Genomic DNA, 15,963 nt, shown 5'->3' with positions numbered 1-15,963 from the left:
TCCCCAAACTCTTTCAACAGGTTGTATAAAGCTGTACTGTTATAATAAGATTTAGCTTTCTATATTATGACTCTCAATGAATATCTATAATGGCAAGTTTGAGCAATCCTTTCTTATTCACACCTGTTGCCAAAGGGGCAGATGCACTTCTAACAGAAAAGCAGTGAAGTGCTTAAGTGAACAGAAATCAGGTTTGTAAGTACAATGCTTCAGATATTTTAACACTCTCTCTATCTAAATAAAGACTACTTTCCACAGTAAATGTCAGCTCCTTCTTTCACATCAAGACATGCCTTGGAAAGTGTTACAAATAGTACATTATGTTTCTTCACACAGTACTGAAAGCTGCTAATAAGGCATCAAAAATGTTTTGGCACAGCATTACATCTTATGCCTTCTGCCTTGCTGAATGCTCAAAAGGGATCTTGTCTATAACCTATATCCATCCAGTTCACAGAAATATGGATTTCAGGTCCAGGTTGGCGAACCATGCATTGAAGTAACATGCCTGGTTTGCCAGAGTTGCACTACATACGTGAATAAAATCTAATTTTTTCAAAGGCCAGCTCCAGATTACTTTCTTTCAGAGAATATAAATTTCTGGAATTTGTCTAAACTTTTGTCTGTGAAGACATCCTGAGAAATGTTACGGTTCCCAATGCCATTCCTTGGTCTTACAGTGAAGGAGAAGTTTCACAGAGATTCAGATGTTTCTCACAGGTATATCCTCCCTTTGCCCTTCTCATCCCATTCCCAGCCAGAGAACATGACAACATGTGGTTCAGAAATGTAGGCTTACAGATGTTTTTGCATGAAGTCTAATATGAGCAATCCCAGACAATTTCAATTTCTGGACACAGTGAATGGGCTCTCAACAGACTTTTTACTGTTCTTTTTCTCTATCATTAACATTCAGAGGAAAACTTTGAAACCTGAAGTCTTGTATACTTTGCTAAAGTGAAGGGACTGGGGTTTCCCTCCAGTTATAAGAGCATCCTATCTAAGTGAAGCAACACACCAGAACCCTGTAAACAGAATAGAATAGAATCACAGAATTTTAGGGGTTGGAATGGATCTTACAGATAATCTAGTCCCAATCCCCCCTGCCATGGTCATGGACACCTCCTCACTGGATCAGGATGCTCAAGGCCTCATCCAACCTGGCTTTGAACACCACCAGGGTTGGGGCAGCCACCTCTTCCCTGGGCAACCTGTGCCAGTGTCTCACCACCCTCACAGTGAAAAAACCTTTTCCCAATATCTAACCTAAACTTCCCCTCCTTCAGTTTGAACCAATGGGTTCTTGTCCTATCATTGCAGTTCCTAGCACAGAGTCCCTCTCCGGCTCCCTTGTAGGCCCTTCAGATATTGAAGAGTTTCTATGAGCTCTCCACATTGTCTTCTCTTCTCCAGGCTGAACAATCTCAGCCTCCTCAGCCTGTCTTCACAGGGGAGATGCCCCAGTCCTCTTATCAACTTCGTGGCTTCCTCTGGACTTGCTCCAACAGTTCCATGTCCTTATGTTGAGGACACCAGAACTGCACACAGTATTCCAGGTGGGGTCTCACGAGAGCAGAGGGGAAGAATCACCTTTTTCGAACTGCTGGCCACACTCTTAGCAGAGGGGAAGAATCACCTTTTTTGAACTGCTGGCCACACTCTTTGATATAGCTCAGGATACAATTGGCTTTCTGGGCTGCTAGCACACACTGCAGCTCATTGTGAGTTTCTCATCCACTGTCACTCCCAAGTCTTTCTCCTCACTGCTGGTCTCAATTACTTCCCCACCCAACCTGTAGCTGTGCCTGGGATTGCCATGGCCCATATGTAGGACCTTGCACTTCATTTTGTTTAACTCCATGAGGTTTGCATTGGCCCATCTCTCAAGTCCTTCTGGATGGCACATTCCTTCCCTCCAGCATGCCATCTGCCCCACACAGCTTGGTGTTGTCAGTGAACTTGCTGAGGGTGTACTCAATCCCACTGTCCATGTCGCTGACAAAGATGTGGAACAATGTCAGCCCCAGCACTGACCCCTGAGGGGCACCACTCCTCTCTCCAAATACATATGACCCATGCCTCATCCAGCTCTGACACTGGTTGGAGCCAGGCAGAAGGAATACCTGGCTAACATCCCACATATTTTCATTAAGTCCCTTATCTATCTGTATTTTGTTTCTCATTTGCTCGTTCCTTTATAGCCCCCTCCAGTACAACACTATAACACAGAAATCTGTAGAAGCACAAAGGTAAAGTGGAAGTGCAGGTAATACTCAGTAAAAAAATCCCAACAAATTGTAATGCTTACAAGTCCCTCATTCTCTACAGGCTGGGTCTTGTAATAGCAACTCTTAACTCCACAATCATGACAATTCTGCCTTCAATGAATGGAAACTCTTAATGGAAATATTTGCGAAGGAGTTCACCTTTGAAAGCAGCTGCAGACTTCAGTACTTCAGTGCTATATATATATATTAAAGACAAACATTTAGAAAGTTGTGCCGTTGTTGCCCATTTCTGCAGCAATCTGCAAAAGTACCATGGTTCCATAATATTCTGCAGCTACACATCTCTATATGTCATACTTTATTTGCTGTGAAATTCAGATTTTTAAATAAACCCTTAATTTGTGGACACATACACATATACCTTTTCTCCATGTGATGTTATTGTTTTGATTCCTTCTTTTTGAAGAGAACAAAAGGCAGGTGGTCTGTTTCAAACAGTTCTTTATTTAAAAGATCATTAAATAAGATACCAAAACACAACAGCTACTGCATTATATGGCTATACAACTACTCTAAGGAAGTTGTGTAAGTAGTACACAAAAATAACCAAGAGATTTCATACATGCAAGAACTATTAAATAAACTATTTCTATAACCTTCTCTATACTTGCTACCAAATAGGAAATCTTTAATTTTTGGGCTATTTTTGAGGACAAGAATGTTGGTTTTTAAACACAGGGATTATTCATTGAATCAGCAAAACTGTCTTTTTGCATTCTAATAAAAGGCCTTACAATATTAGATACAAGAAACAGCTGTTTTTCAATACATACAAACAATGGTTTTGAAAAATATTTTGGAATAACCATACCATTCATTCCAGATAAAATGATTCCCAAGTCATATTACTCTGTGACAAATTTCTTTAAGAAACTGACACACAGTATAGGACATACTAAATCCTTTTCCTTTTTTCTTTCTTTCTTTCTTTCTTTCTTGTTTACATTCATTTTAGACCTTGAGTTAAATACCTGTAGGGGTATAACAATCTTAAATTCTAAAATATTGTATTGCAAAAAATCTGTTATACAGTTTGAATGAATCTGAAAAAGCAGCAATGATGTCAAGATTGCCTTTTAGGATATTTCCAGTCTATCCACAACATCAGATTCACTGCTGTACAAACCCAGCAGTTTTTCATTCACTTTCTGTTAACACTTTGTTAGGCAGCTTAGACACTGCACCTGAACCACAGGTCTTCGTGCTGCTGGCAGTCATTTATGAAAGCATTGTACAGACAATCTGAGAAACCCCTTATGTACCCGTAAGAAATTTATCCTGCAAGAGTATTACAACTGAATTTCAATAGTAAAATCGAAAATAGTTCCAGGATAATAGTGTATTGTAACCTTTGTGACAATACAAACTGGCACTTGACCCACTGGGAGTTCAGATAAATGCAATTCCTTGGTAATTCATGTCCAGTTTTATATAGTCACATCTTTTTCTTCTGTATGATGGAATGTGAGGCACCTCCTGAGACATCAGCTGTACACTCTCATCTACTCAGAAAAAGCAAGCCTTAGTTGGGCAAGTCAGAGCTTCTGAAGGCTTTATGTATCTTAACAGCTAACATCCCTCCCAAAGTTCCTGGGTGGCTCTCATGTCATTTTCCCATATTACCACTTCGGAGGAGTCATTCAGTCAGACAAAATTTGTCTGCTAATGAGGTACCACAAAGCTCTTTTTACTCCACTGTCTGATTATTTGGTCTGGTAGACCCATTCATGTATCCTGGATTTGAGATAATTTTGAAATCTGATCATAAACATTGCGCTTTTGTGTGTCTTAATCTGACACTTGATGGATTCAAGAGGGTGGATGAGAATGTTAATTTTCAGTAGCAATGAATAAAACCAAACAAATTTGTTTTAGCTCCTCTTGTCAACAAAGCTTAGAAATGTGATTCAGATGGTCTCTGGCAGTCCAGTAAATGGAGGGAAATAAAAATCATTTGACATATATTTATTACTTTATTTAGGAGTTAGGGATAGCTATTTCTTTATCTATCTATCTATCTATCTATCTATCTATCTATCTATCTATCTATCTATCTATCTGCAGGTTTTAGCAGCCTCACTGATGACTTCTGACTGCTTGAATTTGGTAGCAATGAAAATCTTCTTCTCCAGGTTCCTCATGAAGGTCAACCCCTCCCTACACTTTTTCTTTGTGAGTGAGATACAGGTTCTGACTCTATCATTATGTCACAGAAGTCAATACACTTTATTTTACAGGCTCTCTGCAACACTTGTTTTCTGACTGCCTTCAGTCAGTCCAATTTTGGATGTGGAAGAACATCAATGATTAGGCTGGAACCTTGCAGAAATTTAGAAGAATCTGCTCCTCTTTCTGCTCTCCACACTTAATTATTATAGTTGTGGCTTGTATCTTCAAACAATACTCCATAGTGCAAACTGATAACTAATGTTGGGGAAAAAGAATAAAGAGCAAGACCAATTATATCTCCATTATCTGTTCACTAAGAGTAGGGTAGCCACAATCACACATTGCAAAATTAAATGTCTCTTAATCTGAAAACTCAACATTTCATCCACTTTGTTCACAGCACAGCCATTAAACTCTTACCTAAAACATAGAACAAAGTTTAGACTTCTAATAGGAAAGATAGAAGACAGCAGAATTTATAATATACCACAAGCAAAACTCAAGAAAACTGAAGACTGAATTTATCACATTTAACCTTGATAACAGCAACTATTATTTTATAATATTTCTCTTAAAGAAAGAAAATAAAAAATATATGTCTCAGGGATGATAAAATTATTCAGTTATCTATGTTTTACTTTGCTTGTATAGGGCATTTGTAATATGAGGGATGATAACCCTTAAAATATAGAAAATCAAAGTTAATCTCAGTAACATTTTATTCTATTTTAGAAAGAGTGAGAGGTTTATGCAATTGCTCTGTATGACAATATTTTTAGGAGTGTAAAAATAATTAAGTATGAAGTTTCTGAATAATAGGTATAATTATTCATCTATGAACTTCATAAAAACATTAGCAAGGGAATATGTAGGAAAAAATGTGCTCCTCTGTAGAGATAAACACAGAGTATCTCTCAGCAATTGCCTATATAACACAAAATTGCCCATGTCAAGAAGCAGGAAAAGACAAGAAAAGACAAGAAAAGAAAAGAAAAGAAAAGAAAAGAAAAGAAAAGAAAAGAAAAGAAAAGAAAAGAAAAGAAAAGAAAAGAAAAGAAAAGAAAAGAAAAGAAAAGAAAAGAAAAGAAAAGAAAAGAAAAGAAAAGAAAAGAAAAGAAAAGAAAAGAAAAGAAAAGAAAAGAAAAGAAAAGAAAAGAAAAGAAAAGAAAAGAAAAGAAAAGAAAAGAAAAGAAAAGAAAAGAAAAGAAAAGAAAAGAAAAGAAAAGAAAAGAAAAGAAAAGAAAAGAAAAGAAAAGAAAAGAAAAGAAAAGAAAAGAAAAGAAAAGAAAAGAAAAGAAAAGAAAAGAAAAGAAAAGAAAAGAAAAGAAAAGAAAAGAAAAGAACAGGAGAAAGAGAAAAGCTATCTGAATTTCTGAATTAATAAGTCTTTACATATTGTGAGGGCCTTCTCTGACCTGAACTTCATTCAGCACTCATTGCTGCTGCAAATACAGCATTGATTTTGCAGGCAATGCACAGCAAGGGACAAGGATGGTACCCTGAAAGAATAGAGACAAATATGCATAAACCTGCCTATATTTCTTTATGCCACCATCCAAAAATGAAGGCTAAAGAAAGGCTGCAATTCCACAGCAGTGAAGTCATCAGGAGGTAGGAACAGCTAGAAGTGAGAGGAGATTTCAAGCAAATAAGGGTCTCCCAGACTTCAAGTTTTCCTTTAAGTGCTCTGTGTACACAGTTTAATCCTATGATTTAGGTGTGTTTTCTAATACTTTAATGCTGCTATGCTTGCTTTTTGCTAGTGACCAATAAGCTGAAATGCTAGCATTGACTTTTGTGGCTTAACTGAGCATGTTACAATTATGGATATTGTTTCCTCGTCTACCAGACTGTCACTCTGAAATTCCTCTGACAGGTCTCCTCGTCTACCAGACTGTCACTCTGAATGAAATTCCTCTGACAGGTCACTGGGCACCTCCATCAGAGGCTAGGGACAACTGACAAGCTATACTTTCCTGCTACACTTTAAGCTTTGCCTCCTCCGGTGACACACAGTAGATGGCTGTGTGTGGATTCACAGTCTGCTGAAAGGAAATGGGTTATTTAAAGCCATTTTCAGCCAGTCTGACTAATCTGTTAGCTCTGCACTGCAAGGAACAAATACACAGTCACAAGGTAATTCCAACTTGAGTCTGGCACACTAGATGAGGGTGAAGCAGTTAATATCTTCTGGTCCTCTTCCATTGCCCTGAATATCTAAATCACCTAAAAAATGAAAAATGGAAGGGTGTTTTTTGTTTTGAAAAATGTATGTTCTCTGTCAGATGACAACCACATTACTTTGCCCTATTTGTTTGGTTTTTTCATGTCTTACACTCTTAAATTGAGCATAAGAGAAAATATAATGGCAACCAATTTCTTTTTGTCTTACACTTTTGTTTCCCATGAAAAAGTGATCTGAAGTTTCTTTTTATTTTTTTCTCATATACTGCTAGCAGTGAATTTTGGAACATACTCCATTCTGCTTTGTTATTTCAGACCTAAAGGTAACTGAGAATGTAAAATATCTATAATAGGAATAGGAAACTAGCAGGTTTGTTGGAAAGATGTTTCTTAGACACTTGAGAGCATACTGTGTCTCCAGTCTAATTCTATGACAGTTTCACCAAAAAAAAATTATATGAGTTTACTAGAACCTTATTTAAGCAAAGCCCTTAAGCACATTATGCATTTTTAAAACTGTGACTGAATGCACTTAAGTGCTTTGCTGTATTCAAGTCATAATGATTATTACAGTAATTAGTGTATGCTGTTATATCTTGTCAGTGCATGTATTTAATGGTTATTGAATGAATAAACTGATTAATAACATCTGCAATGAGAAAAGGAAATATAATTAGCTTTAATATAGTGAAAATACATTTTACTGTAAAAAACTCATCCCTCCCTATGTAAGAAAGTTCACATAACCATTGGTAAAGGTATGTTCTTTCTATGCATATGCCTGTGTATGTTTAATAACAACTGACAGAAAATCTAACATGTGAGATGGCTTGGAAATTCTTTGAGTGGGGTTTTTTGTGTGTTTTGGGTTTTTTGGGGAGGGGTGAGGTGGTGTTTTCTTTATTTGTTTGATGACAATTTATTGGAACAGAATTCCTTTGAGGAAATACCTCAAACAGAAAACAGGCAGGTTTTCAAAAACAATGTCTGACCCATATTTTGCCCCCTGGTCTGAGCATCCAGGCTTCATGAGACTATCCCTCTATTTTGATGGTTGCTGTGGCCCCCAGTCTTTTCAGACTCTTTTCCTTCAGGCTAAAATCCACAATCATTTTGATCCCAAGACTCATGCACACATCACAGACACAGCACTGGAAAATGTGCAACTTTCAGGTGGTACTTGATTCCTCATGGCTTGAAAACAATTTTTCCCATGCTGTGAACTTCCCTCTCTGTTAGCTTCCAAGACTATTTTAAACCCCAAACCTGCCTGTTATCCACGAATTTGTAGAGGGAGAGAAAGGAAATGCCTTTTAATTGTAACTTTAAGATGTTCTAATTTTAATTTGTCTTTCAAATATTTCCCCAAGTTTCCCATCTAACGAGATTACTATTTTGACTTTTAACAGTGACAGCACCAGGACATCAATCAGCTTTGTCTTCTTTTTTTTCCTGAGCATTCACAGATTAGGTAAACACTGTAAATTCTTTCAATGATTTAATAAATTATTTAGTGATACACAAGATTCTGAAGCACATCTGGGTATGTTCTCACTAGTATATTTTTTTAAAGTCTCAATATGCATTGTTTTCTTTAATTATTAGTCTTCAGTGGCAAGTTAGAAGGCAAGAACTTAAAATTCACTTACAAACAGGCTATTTAAAATATGAATTTTAAACCTGACATTTAATAGTTAGCTGATAGTATTCCCTTCCTTCCTTAGACCTAATCCCTAATAAATTAAACTGACCAATACATAAAATACTGTGACAGCTTTTACTAGTATATTATACAAAAAAATTGCAAGCATATATGAGATGTTGCATTAAGAAATTTTAAGATTCTTAGTAGGATTCATGGACAATATCAATTTACTTGGTGTTATGTCAGTGCGCTTTATAAAATTGGAAAAGACTACAAGATTGTTGGAAGTATTTCGAAATCTCAGTTTTGTACAATACATCATGCTTAAAAACTAGTTTTATTTGCAAATGTATTAGTCCAATTAATCTCAAGTAGGAAAAAATTCACAATCAAGAAACAGCAATTGCAAAAAAGACACAGCTATGTTATCATCTTGATAATATTCCATAGTATATTTTCACACAAGTATGATTTTAGATTTAGATAAGATAACCATAATGCACAGTTACCTATAAACTAAATATACATTGTTTTCTTCTGCTGCATCAGTAATATGAACTTCTCTTGAGTATGTATGGTCTTCTAGCTTTGTTCACATGTAGCTGCCGTTTCAGAATATAGGGATTTTTTCTCTTCATTATTTCCTTTTCTTGGCTTGAGTTCTCCAGATCAAAAGCATCTTGCTGAAGTAACTGTAGGATGTGAGAAGAGACACAATGTTATCAGCTTTTTTTGGTAATGAAAATCATGATCTCCTAGAGACTTTTCTAAAATATTATTTTAACACCTGCTACCAAGAAAAACTAGTATAAATAGTCAAAGGTTTAAAAAACAAAAGATGAGCTGAGCCCTACAGAGGTGATATTTAAATGCCACTGAAACACATGACATTATTGGGTTTGACTAGAGAGGAAATCTGGTATATCCTCCTTGCAATAAAACTCAAATTGGCACTCTGCAATCACTCATTTAGGCTAAACATGTACACACACTGCTTGCTGGTTTCAGCTTTTGAGCAGCATTTTATTCTGCAAATTCCTACAGCTAAAAAATCAAAATGTGTAATAAACAAATAAGAAATTAAATAAAGCACAAGGAAGCAAAAATTTTACCAATGAAAATTTCATATATTAATTGTATTTAAAAGTTTTACTTGGGAGTTTTTCAAGTGTTTTGTTCAGATTCGTTTTTGCTTTATCTGTTAACGCTTAACCCATTCTCTAGCCACATCCTTCCATGGCCAAGTACAGTCCAACTGTCTGGCTGAAAGGCATTAAACTCAACACATTTTTATACTCACCTTAGTATTTCCCTAAGCAAATCAAACTGTTATTCACTTAATTACTTAATTACTCAATAAGTGACAGCTCATCTAAATTCTATTGAAATGTATGGAAAGACTCTCATAGTTTCAACTTTGGAGCCAATCCTGGATGAATATGATCACAATTACATAAATTGTTTATTTCAAGCCTTCTTCAATCCTTCCCTTTCTGGCTTCATCCCTTCTTTTATTTTGACATGTAAAACTCTGCATTGCATCAATGTCTCCCTAAGATGAGAAGAAATTTTTTTGCACTTTCACACACAGTACTGTTCAGAATGGTGATTCCCAATCACCACAAGAGGTAATCCAACTGCAAAGCAGGGAACTGTGATTAGGTCTTATAGGTTATTGCATATTCGATTCTATGGTAGGTCCTTATCAGCAATAAACACAGTGAGAAAAATAGTCCTCAGAAAACTCTGATTCTCAAAGATGTTGCAGTTTTTTGTGTGGACCACCCCAGCTAACATGAGGATTGAGAATAAGCCTGTGTATACAGAGCTGTGGTCCATTAAAAAACAGATCACCAAGATTCAGCCAGACTGTCACTGAACTTGAGAATGCTGAAGAAATCTGGTTTACTGGAAAGTGGGTAGTGATGCTGAGGTATCTTTTTCTCTACACAAAGCAGCTTTTAGTGTAATATCTAAGAACAGGTGGATTGTGCCTAGTGTGGCTCTGTGTGAACACTGTGCTTAGATATCACAAATGGACTATAAACAATCATTACTTAAGAGCAGTCATCTTCATACAATCACAATGTCAATTTCCAGGGCCACCTTTAGGTGCAAGGAAACAAAAAGCAAGGGTTCCCTCGCTGCTGGTTTCCTAGCAATGATAAGAAACCTGAAGTACCTAGAAAAATGATATGTACACATGGGCAGGTATCCATGCATTCTGAATCCACTTTCCCTTAGGGTGTTAAAACAGAAACACTGCCTACATTTAGTTATGCCTCAATAAATCTGCAGTAAGTTCACATCTGTTAAGTAGATATTAATTATGTGTTCTGGCATAGAGATCACTTTCATGTGTTTGCTTGGTTACTTGGAATGGCTACAAAGAGTGGAGAAAGCACATAGTTAAGAAAAGTTCTCATTTATTCATGGGTCATTCTAAGAAACACAATTTCAGCTCATCAGAAACTACACTAACTCACAACACTTATGAAAAGAGGCATATTAGAGGTATTAGAGAAAATTAAAAAAGGGAAGGAAAGCTCAGACAATGTGATGGAAGTCACATGGACATAGATTTTACAACATTGCTATAAACAGAGCCTGAGAGTTTAATAGCAGCTGAAACAGGCATTTGTGTTTTACCTCCCAATGCTGAAAGGCTCTGCTGTGGCAAACTTTTTGGAGTTGATATACTGTCAGCATTGCTTCCAAGCTGAAACCATCCAGAGCAGCAGGAAACTGTCTTCCTGAAATGAGATCCTCTTCATCTACCCCTACTGTTTCCCCAGCTTGATTGTTTATGTTGCTGACAAGATTGCAGACGTTTAGCAGGGTCGTTTTCCAGTAAGGGAGTTTTGCTCTGTTAATCTGAAAATACAAATACCCACTATTTAACCTGCTGTAATTTTTCTTTCATTTTTTTAGCAATAATGTGTGACATTCAAACCTTTTGGAAGGAATGAGTTAGTGTGTCTGAAGTACTTTTGGTCTGCTTAACTTCTAGACATTAATTAGAGTGCTGAACTTAGGACAACTCATTTATTAAACACACCAAGTCTGCTTGATATACATGATGAAAATACTAAACTGCTACCAAACCAGAATGGCAGCATTTCATAGTCATTCTGCTCAGGTGCAAACAAAAACACGGATGGAAATTCATATAATATAAATTCACAGGTGTAAATAAGGACAATGAATCAAACACACTGGATAATTTCCCAGTACTGGAATCCAAGGTGGATGCCTGTGGTTAACTAGATGCTCCTCCCCAGTTCAGAACAAATACCAGTCATTTCAAAATTCACTGAGAAAAGGAATGGAGCTCCTGCTTCAGGACAAGCTGGCTGATGAGGCTGGATCTGAAGGCATGGAATGTGTAAGCCCCAGGAATTTTGGATGCTGGAGAGTCAAGAGCCTGTGAGATGTGAATTAAAGGTCTATGGGATTAGATAACTATGGAGCATAGATAAAACAGAGCTGTGTAAAAAAAAGTATTCCTGATTAATTAACTGCACAGAAAGGTTAAGACAAACTCTGTTTAATTGGTCCATAATGAGCCTGTTCAGAGATGTTACAGAAAGACATAAATAAAGACATTTCAATATGGTTTGTCTCAAATTTTGCTTGTTCCAGTGTCTTACATTGTTTATGATCTATTTAACTTTCAAAAAATTTTGAGAAACATAATTTTTACTTTGTTACCGGTATTGTTATTTCCAAGCACTTGTGGTTTTAGGTTATGAAAAATCTCTCGAGGTAGTTATCCTAAAGGAATATGTGAAAACACAGTTTAAGATTATGGTAATCCAAATGTTCAGGTTAATTTCCAATATGTGATGCATTTTCCACACAGGTCTAAGCAACACCAACTACAGTTGCTCAAGACATGTTTTGGAAAACACCTACACAAAAGAACAAGGAACACTTATCTACCAAGATGGAACTAATTTTTTTCAAGATTACCTTGAAAAATATCTGGGAATGATCTGAAGGAACTAAAGAGACTGCAGTATGAACCAGAATTTAAAAGGTATTAATGCTGAACTGAATATGATGTATTTCCATTGTTGAACATGCATCTGAAATAAGACTCAGATATATGATTTTCCACACCTCATCTATCTTGAAAGAGAATTTTAAATCATTTAAGAAACTGAAATGAGCTTGAGAATATTTCCTTCTTTGACAATAGGCTTGTCCTATGCAAGATTAAAAAGATTCCCAAGTTATAATTTATATGTTATTTTCTATCCATTTCTATTTAAATGATACCCCTGATAGTTTGCTCAAGGTACTTGCTTTATTATAATGCATACCTCCCAAACACTTTTTTTTAGAAAATAGAAAGTCGAGCTATCCACTTTTCATATTCTTGTCTTTACCTAGTGAAAGCAGACAAAACCCAAAGTCATAACCAAATAAAAAACCCAAGCTGATGTAGGATCTCTATGGTTCCTTTCCAGAATAGTTGTTGAATTTTGTTCAGAATGTAACCACAAAAATAATAAAAATATTCTCTGTCTTTAAGCAGATACAGTATTGAGTTCTGTTACAGCAGAAGTTCTTCCTTTGTGTATGCTAATGCCTGTAAACCTAATGAGTTTTTATGTGAAGACTGAGTCCGGAAGTCAGGAACTCCTAGGCAGATCTAGGTAGCTCCTGCTCCTTGGAAGCTCCTCTGATAAGGAGACCAACCTCTCTGGGCAAATACAGTCATCCTAAAACAATGAAAAGCTCAGACGGTCCAAAGCTTCAGAAAATTAGTGTCAGGTGGGATAACAAAGGTGGAGTTTATTTTAGTAGTAATACATGCTTCCAGGAAAAACTTTTGCTTTTTTCACCTTTTTTTTCCCCCTAGAACTAACGTAGCCTCAATCATTTTATAGTTCAAGACATTCTTTGTACAAGTAGTGGTTTCAGGCAAGCATTTAGAAAGCTGGGAATAGAGTTATCTTTTGTAGGAATAGAGTTTTCTATTCAATACAAAAGACAGACGGGAGATAACTGTCCACATATTTGTGACATGTCAGGTTTACTGTTTTACCAGATATTCCAAATGGCTCTTTGGATTTTATCTTAGAGAAAAAACAGATAAAGAATTTTAGGGACTTGTTTGATCCTTGTACCTTCTTTGAGAGGTAACAACAGTGAAGGGTGATAAACTGTATTAAATGTTGAAGACCGGTTGTAGTAAGTATGGACATGTTTCTTTAATGATAGAGAGTAATTCAGCATATAGATGACTTTACAAAGCAGCTTGAGAAGGGCCAGCAGACACTGGATAACAGTCTGTGAGGTCAAAAGAATATGGCAACTCTGCTCATAATATTAGATAGACTACTGAATGTTCCAAAAGGTATATGCTTAAGTCCTAGCTGTACTCTTCATACTCTACTTCACAACAGTATACTTTGGAAGATTTTTTTCTGTTTGATGCTAGACCCACAAGTGAAAATCCACTTTTCTGTATTTTTAGATCTGTAAGTTCATAAATAATATTTTTATCCCCATCTTAATGCTATGTAAATTGTGGGGATTTCTTTTTCTCCTTATTACCAAATCAGTGACAAAACAGTTTATTCAAATTAGCCGTAACTGCCCTCAACTGGAACCAGATCTCAGGCACAACACAAGACAGCTATTACATATACCAGCTTCAAATTTGTCTATCACACCAGAACCACACCTTCATTCTGATGAGGATTAAAAGCTAGCAGAGGACAACAGAAAAAAAAAAAGCAAAAAACTCATTTCATTACTGAGTGGAATAGCAGTATGCCTCTTGTAGAAGAGTTGATGAACATTTTTTAGTGGTTCCACCATCCCTTGCTTTGATGTCAAGAGACGATGTATATTGAGCTACTGAATTTTAGATGGTCATTTAAGGCAGTACAATGCATAATTAAAGCAATGTCTCCCACATGTATCTCCTGCTTCTGTCTACATCAAATATAATATCACTTCAGTTATGGTAAATACCATAAGGAAGTTGAATAGTAAGCTACATGGCATAAAGCAACATAGAAGTATTATAGCAAACATCATTACATTATCAACTGGTGCAATATATTTGTGCGTCTTGAGTTACCTGAGATTGTGTTCTGTGGTGAGAGGTAGGAAAAGATGGAAGTTATGTTCACAGTTACACTAAATTCAATAGCAGAAATATTAATAGCTGCAGGATTTCCTTCCAGGGCATACCATGCTTTGCCACACAGAGAAAGAACTGGTTTTGTTAGTTCCCTACATTTAAATCTGTCTCAGAAAAAGAGTAGCTGTTAAATCTTTCTGTGCATTAGAGAAGTGAGTGGTGAACAGGTTTATTTGTCACCTGAGGTTAATTACCATGCCAGTAAAGGACATAGAAACCTAAGTACTGCCAGACCACATTAAAAAGATGTATTTTCTGGCCTCATCTCTTCTTCGAGTGTATTCAAGAATCCTGTGGAAAAGCTCACATATAAGCATGTACAGCAAATGCAGAAGTCTTCTTGTCAGGTTTTATCCTTAACCTTCAACTAGTCATTGGCTTATGAAATGATCTTTTTTTAAGAGAGGTTTTTCATGTCTCCTTTTATTTTCCAGTAAATTTAACCACCACTTTAACTTCATTGGAATAAAGAATTAAAACATTCAGCTTTAAACTAATGGCACTTGTTTCAGGGTTTGCTCTTTAATATGTGGCTGAAGATTTATCAGACATATATATTTCTTAGATCATTTGTGGAAAATACTAGTGTTGAGAAAGTGTTCGTCTATCAGCCCGTTCAATACGTATCTGCAACACTTGCTGCTTCAACTTTTCAATGTGAGATTGTAACTGAATTTTTATCTATTTGTATTAAATAGCATGTACATCATTCACAGTCTGGCAACTTGTCAAGGGAACACCATTTATCAGATTAATATTTCCACATTCACGTCCCCATGTTCCTGTACTAACACTGTGATTAATTTTCTAAACCAAAACTGGCATATGTATTAACAATTTTTGCTTTATGACTGTCTGAATTTTATATGCATACAGGAAAAGTTGTGCATAAAAGTAGCACTTACAGATTTGACTCAAGGTTAATTTAGCTTTCATCAGGCATAATCTTATTGGAAACACATTTCCTCATATAAATTTACATCTCTGCACTTAACACAGTTTTGACAGTTTAATGAAAGTACCAGTGTTACAACTGAGGAGCACTTTTAGTGTGTCACATCAACACCTTTAAGTTTCCTTTGAACTGGGGAAAATCTTGCACCAAAGTAAAACCTAACACTGAACTTTTTGGTCTGGACTATAGGTTATTATTTTGTGCAAAGACTTCTGGGTTTGTAATGAGAATTCATTTGCTCCCTACCTGTCAGCTAAAAGAGGAAAAATAATTACCTTTGATGTGTACATATTGGTCAATAAATCTGCTTCTAATGCTTTCATTTCCTCTTCTGAATCTGGGAATAAACCAGAAACATATGTTTATTATTTGATCATAAATCATGGACATTTCAATTCAGTATACAGAACTTAGATATATCAACGAGTTTTGAAAAACAAACACACAAACACAACCTAGATAAAACCACAGCAAAGTGACCTAGAGGGACTGCAATGAGTCTCCAGGTAACAGCAATATTATGTTAAAATCAATAAACTCACTATCTTTTTAAAGCATGATC

General features: G+C 36.0%; 1 protein-coding gene across 1 annotated transcript; it reads right to left on the bottom strand.

The window, feature by feature from the left end:
- Window positions 1–8,604: 8,604 nt before the first annotated feature.
- NTS (neurotensin) lies at window positions 8,605–15,745 on the bottom strand (the record flags this gene model as incomplete). The annotated part of the gene is made up of 3 exons (XM_009075664.1): window positions 8,605–8,978; window positions 10,936–11,160; window positions 15,677–15,745. Coding segments are annotated over 3 exons (441 nt in total), but the record flags the coding sequence as incomplete, so codon positions are not given.
- Between the last annotated feature and the right edge of the window lie 218 nt (window positions 15,746–15,963).

Source organism: Acanthisitta chloris, unplaced genomic scaffold (genome assembly GCF_000695815.1).
Source record: "Acanthisitta chloris isolate BGI_N310 unplaced genomic scaffold, ASM69581v1 scaffold585, whole genome shotgun sequence".
NCBI classification, from domain to species: Eukaryota; Metazoa; Chordata; class Aves; order Passeriformes; family Acanthisittidae; genus Acanthisitta; species Acanthisitta chloris.
Note: the sequence above shows the minus strand (reverse complement) of the source record. Positions and strands in the feature narration are given on the sequence as shown.